The 9,265-nt window shown below is 40.9% G+C and overlaps 1 protein-coding gene across 2 annotated transcripts in view; it reads right to left on the reverse strand.

Annotated features, from left to right (window-relative positions):
* The window catches only part of bmp2k (BMP2 inducible kinase), a 56,903-nt gene extending 49,996 nt beyond the window's left edge, over window positions 1–6,907 (reverse strand). For both annotated transcript variants that reach the window (XM_078251450.1, XM_078251449.1), the window contains exon 1: window positions 5,914–6,907. In XM_078251450.1, coding sequence (XP_078107576.1) covers window positions 5,914–6,058 — 145 coding nt within the window. In that variant the 5' untranslated portion in view covers window positions 6,059–6,907. The remainder of the gene's footprint in view (window positions 1–5,913) is intronic.
* Between the last annotated feature and the right edge of the window lie 2,358 nt (window positions 6,908–9,265).

Genomic DNA, 9,265 nt, shown 5'->3' on the forward strand with positions numbered 1-9,265 from the left:
AGCCTCAATTCAATTCTTAAATCAGCCTAGTGATGGCATCTGATAAGACAATTATTATGCAGTAAGGTTGTGCTGCAGTCGAAATTACATTCACATTTTGTATTTTTTTTCTTCATATTTTTTTTCCCCTTCTTGTCATTTATTGTGCATGCTACCTTATATTTACCAGTTATTTTACCTTAATACAATTGAGATATGTCATGCATGGGATTGGTACCATAGGGTTTAACCAAAATCGAAATGTAGCTATCAGCAACATTGGTTTGCATTAAGTTAGCAAACACTAGTCAGTCTGTTAACATGAATATTTGCAAGCCTCCAAGTTTGGTAGCAAATCTATGCATGACTCCATGGTAAACTGCATTAGTTATGTTTTCCAGATTCTTGTCATTTATTGTACATGCTACCTTATATTTACCAGTTTTCAGCTCAGCAACCTCGTTTTTGCAGATTCTAAGCTAGCTGTAAACCCCCATTTGGCTGCTACATTCCCAGTGTTAGCAAACGCTAGCTAGTCTGTTAACATGAATATTTGCAAGCCTCCAAGCACAGACGTCGCACTTTAAATCCTACCTGTTGCCTTTCACCATTCACTTATTTAACTACTGTCACATCCCTTAACATGTCATCTCCTTTTCCCTCTTTTTCTATTTTTCGCCCCAACAGCTGTTTTGCTTTGTTCTTTTTCCATACTACTCTACTTCACTACTCGTACCTGCTTGCTCTGCACTCACGGTGCCCACCCGCTCCCCCCCTCTTCTAGGTCAACATTCTATGATGGAATCTTATGAGACAGGGCGTCTACTCTATCCTGTTAGTCCTCTAAAATGTTATATAATAACATTGAGAAAATGCGGAAATGATTTAGAAACCAACAGCAGCCACATATAGAAAATACCCAAAAAAAATTGACTTTTATTTATTTTATTTTTTTAAACCATCGCTTTGGCGCCCCACATGGTGCTGCGCCGCATATAGCGCATACCCACTTTTTGCACCACTGTCTGCAGATATCTACAGTATATTTACTTAACATTTTGTTTTAGCTTTCATTTATTGTAATCTCTATAACAAAGCAAACACCACAAAAGAAATCCACAACAAAGACCTTATCAAATGTACTTGTTTCAAGCGGTACTGCACTTGCATCAATACATTTTATTGTATGCCAAAAACTTGTTTGGTTGAATGCATGGCGTGTGTCCAGATCACAAGTGACAAAAGGACAAGGTGAAAGAGCTTCATGTTTACTGTGAACTTAGCAGCTATTTGCATGGAAACAGTGTTTGCGTTTCTCGTGTTTACATGATCTGTGGCCTGTCATGGCCAGGGAGTTCCTGCAACCAAGGCCAAACATGTTACACTCACAGAGCGCCCTTATAAACCCCAGTGTAAACGGTTCAAGATTCTGCTGACAGCAAGCAAAGTCAGCATGTTCAGAGAAAAAGTTTTGTGTTTTGTGACAGGCGTGTGTCACTTAAAATGCAGAGAGAATACTCAGAGGACCAGTCAGTTGGGAGTCAAGCTTTCTATGAAGAAGGTTACAATGACGCATGAACAGACACCAGGAACCACTACGAAGCACAACGTCTGCAGAACTCTGATGCTTAGAAGATGGATTTGACCCAAATTAGAGGAGGCAGTGATGAATTATAACCTTGCTTCTAAAACCTCAAACACAGGAAGTGAAACCACTGAGCCAAGGTCTTCCTGTTAATTAGAAAGAGGCCCTGGACATTGTAACATGAATTTACTAACACATGCAAACTGTTTGCTTTGTACCTACAGTGGGTAGGCAGGTACAGCGGTAATGTAACGTGGCCATGGTCTGGTGAATAAATAACAGTGATATAATGGCTATTATGCAAGTTAAGCTGACAACAAGACATGTTCCAGAGGCAGTTATCTGTTAACTTGCTTACGGGCTGTTTCAGCAAATAGCTTGATTAAATATTCCGACTGCAGGTGCAGAACAGTTTGTCTGCCTTTTTACAAACCGTGACTTCAAGCATCATAAATAAAACCAACAGAGATGTATTTACCAGAAAAACTGGCTGCTTTTTCTGGAATAAAGGAAGTGGAACTGATCAAATTAAGGGTCAGTCAACCAACATGAACACTCAGTTATCAAGTCATTAGTACACCTAGCTATAACTCATGTGGTCAAATACAACAGTCATGCAATAAATCCTACATTTATAAAGGTTATATTTTTCAGTTTCTGTTGAATCTGTTAAAGAGAGGTGTTGATTTAACAGGTCATTTTGGAGGCTGCAGTTTGGGGTGTTGTTTAATTATACTGAGTTATTCTGACAATTGTTGTCCACCCCATTTATATCAATGTGGGTAGGCTAGATAACAGAAACACCTCTCTTCCTAAAGGCAATGCAGTTAAACAGCAGTGCAAACTACATCCTCCAAATTGATCATAAAGTTGACTCAGTACCTCTCCAAAACACGTTCAACAAAAACATATTATAACCTTCATAATGATTTATTGCAGGACTGTTGTATGAGACTGCATTAGTTATAGTATGGTGTACCTAATAAACCGGCAACTGAGTGCAAGTGAAAAGGGGTGAGGTCTGTGAAAAAGAATGTACTATACATTTCTAAAACTTAAAACCATATTTCAAAACAACAACAGTTAGTAAGCATCTATTTTGATGGCCCCAAACTTTGTCAGGCTTTCTGCTCAACAACCAAACCCATAACTCATTTCCACACATTTCCCAAACTTACAGGCCCTGACGTGGAACCCCAAACGATAAGAGTTAGAGGAGAAAAGGGTGACATGCTCACAGATGCATCCTGTTCCTACATGTCATTTCTGTGTTCCTCTTGGAGACAGCAGCAGATAGAGCTCAAGAGAAACCACAGAGGCTAAGGGAGAGTGGAGGGAAATGACTATGTTCCTACTCAATGTAGGAACTGTCTAGCTTTGCAGATATGTCACTGGAAAGAAAATTGCCAACCACATGGCGTCAAGAGAACTTTCGAGCTTGACAAAAGTTTCATTTTGAACGTATTTGGGCAAGATGGTATCTTTGTTCAAAACCTGATCATTTAAACATGTTTTCATCAGTTTCTCTTCTACAGAAAACTATAGTTGTGTGTTTGGCTCTGAGTGAATCTCATGCTTTTCATTAAACTGGCACAGCTGCCAGATAACAGTTAAGCATCAGTCATAAGTGACCCAGTGCCACACACTGTCCAGCAGCAGGCCTGATTGTGCACACTGATGAACCTCCCTAGATGTCCTTTGTGAAAAGATGGAGAGGATACTAAATGACACAATTTGCCTTATCTGGTATGATCAAGAAGACAGGAAGAAATAGATCAATATGAGCATCAGTCTAAACTGAGGCTGTGCCTTGTCCGATTTTAGCACGCAAAACTTTTTGACGAGGAAGAACTGCTACCATGACAGCCCCGGTTTCCCTTTACACACAAAACCTCACGCTATGGCAGACTTCTGCAGTTGGTTCAGATTTTGCTAACAATCTGCAATGTGCGTCCTCAGGTATATTAATGAAGTCATTGACTGTGCATCAGAGTTTAAATGTCATTGTTCTCATCTGGACAAAAATAAATAATAGATTGCACTAAATGAATAACACTTGAAATTTTAAATACAATCTTGTAATCACGCCTGGTGTTTTCTGGGCCACAATGGCAGGTAAATCCCCAAATGAACCTTTACACGCCAGTTTTCTAGCATAGTAGGTCTTTAAATAGAACAGGACTTCCATATGATGGCTGGTTACCTGCCAAGTGGTTCCGGGCACAAACCCCCAAACCTCAATGAAGAATTAGCAGCAGTTGGTGGTTAGAGGTCCTATTGCTGAATGGGCAGCACATGATGGGACCCACCACTGACAGAAAAAGTAAAGTTCTCAGCTCCCTGTATACTAAAGCATCCTCAAGCTGTGCAAGTGTGTATTTACATCATGAATTGCAAGTGAAGCAGTGGAAGCAATTCATTGATTTACTATGGTTACTGTCAGAGTAGCTTTTTCTGGAGTATTTTTAATGACAGTGAATTTTAGTTTCAATTGAAAAATCATATCCAGTTGAGTGCATATGCTGTCCACCCATAAAATAAAATGGGTAACTTATTTCTATACTGAATCACTGAAGAAAAGACTAAATTTGGTTCAACTTAATGCACTTTTTTAAATTTCTTACTTAGACCAGGATTCTACCCTTTCTGCCTTTTGATGCTGTAAATATCACATCACATGTTTTTGCTTCTGATAAGCATTAGGTTTCACTCTGAATAAGTTTCCAAATAGCTATTTACTGGAGCAGAATTTACAGCTAGCACTTTAACTCCTACCCAATGAGGAGCAACATTTTGCTTTTGGTGTCTGACTTCAACGTGTTGTCAATTTCTAAATGCAGCAGACACTGTAAGTCAAATGAAATATACAATTATATGATTAACTGTGCAGCCCAGACATGCACAGACACCCGGCTCTTGCCTTGGAAAAGAATAATGAGCAAAGGTCACAATGTAACCGTGTGCTCTAGCAAAACCAGTCACAGCCACTTCACATGATTGTATGATGACACAGACTCATGACTGCTTGCAGGAAGGTGTGTGTGTGTGTGTGTGTGTGTGTGTGTGTGTGTGTGTTTATCATGTTTTTTGGGCCAGTGAGATCAGGTTTGCAGTTTTACTCCACAGCATGTTTATAGTGTTGAGTTACTCGAGGAGACACGGTAACTAAAACGTCTAATTTATTGTAATACATTTGTGAATATTGATTTGGTTGTTATTATTTTGACTAGCCTTTTCCAGTAATGTCTCATTAGTATCACCTTATTCTGCAATAAAGAGCATAACAATATGACTTTCCTGTGAAGACCCTCATGAGCAATTAGCCATCTAATTGGCTAAGCTGGGGCAGCTCTATGAATCAAAGGATGTTTTTAATTAATACACTGATAAGCACTAAACCATTTGTGAAAGATCAGCCGTTTTGAGAAACCTTTTTTTTGTTTTTGTTTGTTTCCACACTTCCTCATTCTCTGCCTGCCATGACTGTACATAGAGGAGAGTCTCACTTTAACAGATTTGAACACAGGGTTTTGTGCCATTAAGGAAATGTCTAAAGTTTCCAAGAAGCCTGTCGACATCCTCAAGAGCTGTACTGGGTAGGCACAGCCATTGCATAAGACAGCCTTTATGTGTTTATCCAGCAAGCACTGTTGTTACTTGTTTTAAAATGGTATGCAATCTAATCAGATGAGTTTAGGTTGACACAAAACTGTAGTGTCTCTCAGCCAGTCTATGGAGAACTTAGTGTGTTCATTTTAACAGCTGCAAAGAGAGTAAACCGTTTCATATTTCCATTAAAAAAGTCCTCATGGGACAAAAGCAAACTGCAGAAGAACTTGCGTGAACATGTTTAAGTGTTTTTTTTAATGGCAGGATATTTACATGCTGTATGTTGACACAGGAGGCTTGAACTGTTGTTACCCTGGGGGCCAACCCCCCAATAGAGAAGCTGAAGCAGGATGTAAACTACAGCTGTATGTGAAAAAGTTACTCTTTAAATCCAGCTATGGACTAAATCCCTGGTGCCAAACTTTAAATACCAAAGCGTTCTCATAGCCTGGAAGAGGAGAGCGACCTATTTCAATAACTCTGCATGTAATTTCTAGGGGGAAATAAGCAGATGTGCAGATGTTTAGTGGGGGGGAAACAGAGCTTTAACTGTGGAGCGCAAACCAGTTACCAACCCATAAAAGGAACAAAGCTGGAGGAGTTGCATCACTGCTGTGTCTGTGCGAGTTATTCTCTCCAAACAGAAGATGACGGGTGTGTCCCAGAACATATTGTGGTGCTTAATATGAAAACATGTTTACTGCACAAACACTGTAATGCAAATCTTTTACTGTACATACCCTCTGCAATAAGCTCATCCACGGTGACTTGATAGCGGCCGACGGCAAACACTTTCCCGAAGTAGCTGCTGACTCCGGAGCTGGAGCCGGACGCCCCTCCGAGCCCACCGCTCTCGGACTTTGGCATTCTGGAAAACTTCTTCATCCTTTACTTTCTCTTTCAGTCCGGCCACCAAATGCAACCCCTATTTTGTTCCTATACTAACCACACAGTCCAATTTAACTCGGTTGTGTCCGACGTCCCTATCTACTTATCTGTAGTCTTTTCTTCTCCTGCATGCTCCGCGTCTGGTTCTTCTGGAGGGACTATTAGCTGTCGGGTGATACGACATTAAAGTACAGTTAATATACGGGCGTCACGGTCGTATGATACAACCACGTCGGTTTCCAAAAGATAGCACCGGTGACAGTATCCACTCACGAATGGCCAAAAAAAAAAAAAACTATGATATGTTCGTTAGCTAATGTGGCACATTACTGTAGCTGGCTGCAGCCGTTGCTAGCATAGACTCAGCGGTGTGCAGTCAGGACGCTCCGCCAACAATGAGAAGAGGGCAGGGGAGCGGCACAACAATGCAGTTGTCACCGGTGTTGAGAACACCTCCTCCGCCGGCAACGGATCCCTCCCGGGAATATATCCAGCCTTCCAAAATTAGCCTCGACGCCGTTATCTTCACACACCGCGACTTGGTCACTTCACTCGGGCGAAGCGGCTAACGTTAGTTAGCTAGCTCACTAGCTGCGGGAATTAGCGGCTAACGTGCTTCGCTAGCAGCCACAGCGATTCCTCCACAAGCCGAGCCACCCCGAGTGCAGGTGGGCTAACAAAGTAGGCGGCCAAGAACCTCACACGCGTCTCTTTATAATTCTTCCCTGCGAAGACGTTTTCATGAGGTAGCTACACCTGTGTCATCTCCACTCACCTCAGTGTCATTTTAAGTCAAACTTCTCGTGACTCCCCAACGGTAGGCTACAAAATAAGTGGGTGGTTTGTTATTTACCCAATAAGAGTGACAACCTAACCTGACGTGGCCCCGCCCCCTCCTATTGTTATGATTGGTGTAAGTGAACAAAGTATGGAAGCCCATTATTGTCAAGAAGAGAGAGAAAAATGGATGAATGAAGTTCTACAGTCACAGTGTTCTTGCTCAGAACACCTGTAAACCTGTTGTGTGATAAAATAACACAAAACATTGTAACACAAACATCCACTGTACCTGTAAAATAATATTATATATTTCTATTGTTTGTCATGTAACCTAAGCACACTGTACTGCGAAGCCACCTGTTACATTAATCATTCCGTATTTATTCCAGCACCCTATGCACTCTGCACCATTGCACTATTGTCTTACTGTCTAAAAATGTCATTGTTGTTTGTTGGTTTTATATATGTATATACTTTTATATATAATTATATCTGTACATAGTAGTCAAATGTTTATGTTCTACCTTTGTCCAGCTGTGTTGTCCTTGTTTTTAGCTGTATGTCTATTTCTGAGTATGGACATAGAGGGTAACGAACGGCTGTCCTCACCGGGATGAAGATGGATACTGATGAGCTGGGCTGCTAGTGACCGAGATCACCAATCGGTCTCACCCTGACAAATAGACCACATATTCAAAAATCTAAATGGTTGATTTCTCCCTAAAATACTTGTCACCCCCAAGTCCATACAAAACAGTTCCTGAAGCATCCAAGTCCAAACAGGCAGAGCAAGAACTGATGATGAAACACAAGTCTACATATATTCTGACTTACCACAAGTCCTTTTTTCAATGCTATAACATTTTAATGAACATTTTCCCTCTCTTGGTGGCAATGTGCTTCCATAAGAAGCACCCAGACAATACTCATCTATTAAGTGGTAGCCTGAATGAGGAAGGAGAGCAGACAACATGCTGGAAAGAATGCAGTGCATGGAGAAATAAACAAACCTCAGGCTACACTAGAGTAATGTGTTACATTTATCATCTTGTTCATTATTAAAGATCCTTATCAAAACTGTGTCTTTGTTCTTCCTGTTAAACATTGCTGGTCTATTACTTCCTCAGTAGTACTACCTCACCGCACTCCCTAACCCTCCACAGTGGAAAATACAATGTAATTTTTCACCTGACACTGCTAATGAGGAAGTATGACAGCTGCCTCTGTGAACTACAGGCTTTATGAACAAAGGCATGTATGTGTGTTGGCTGGAGAATCCACCTCATAATGCTACACACTTTCATTCCTTTGTAGTCCAACTCAAGTGCAACATCACCCAAAGTTGCCTCTCTTGTTATTTAGCCTACTAGAGATAAAAAAAAAAAAAAAAAAAAGAAAAGAAATCTACTTCTGCAAGTAACTGTCACAATTACCACATTCAGGTCAGTGGTTATGGGGGGAGCACATGGCTGAGATAGGGATTACATAAGAGATGAGGAGGAGCAGAGCAGGATCAACCCCTATGTCTGGACACATCCTGTTTCTGGAGGAGGGGGATCTTTCCTCTCTGACACACTGATCGTTGTCTGGCTGCATGTGAGGTATATGCTGCCACCTGTTGGTGCTTGAATACACAAATGCACATAAAACGTACAGTACAGGTAGATCATCGTTCAGCAAGTAGATGCATTAACAAAAATCCATCCTACTGGAGTGTCTTTGGCCAGAAAGTTGACCTCTGACCTCTTGGAAGTTAAAGACGCTGCTAAGGAGAGTCTCCCAATTGGTGTTGGCTTCTCTATGAGTTATTGGCTGAAGTGAACTGACCTGAAACTTCTTTGTTTGGCTGCTACTGTCATCTGTTTTCATCTCTTCCTGTCCCCCGCATTTTCCTACTGTCACGCCAACCTCCTCTTTGGCCTTCCACATTTCCTCTTGCCTAACAGCTCCATCTTCAGCATCCTTCACCCGATATACCCTGTCCAAACCATATCAATCTCGCCTCTCTTGCTTTATCTCCCTCTAATACAGTATACCCATTCCTATTCCTGTCTATCCTCTCGTCACTCCCAACAAAAAACTTAGAATTTCCACACTCTGCCACCTTCAACTCTGCCACCTTTTCTGTTTTCATCAGTGCCACCGCAAGTGGTGTAACGATACATCGATCTATAGCACTATATATTAATTCAGTCATCAATGATCCAATATTATCGTTACAAAGTGAAAATGTCGATACATATCTGGAAGAGCTTAGTAATGAAATTGTCAAATCATATTTTAGTTGCTTTTTATAAATATATATAAATGTAACTGATTGTGTTAAATGGGCTTATGTGTCGTCTCGTATCGTTCGCAGGCCCCTGAATTGAATCAAAATAGTATCGTGGCAGACTTTTTGATATCAGTACAGTAAATAATGTA

This window comes from Sander vitreus, chromosome 5 (assembly GCF_031162955.1).
Source record: "Sander vitreus isolate 19-12246 chromosome 5, sanVit1, whole genome shotgun sequence".
NCBI lineage: Eukaryota > Metazoa > Chordata > Actinopteri > Perciformes > Percidae > Sander > Sander vitreus.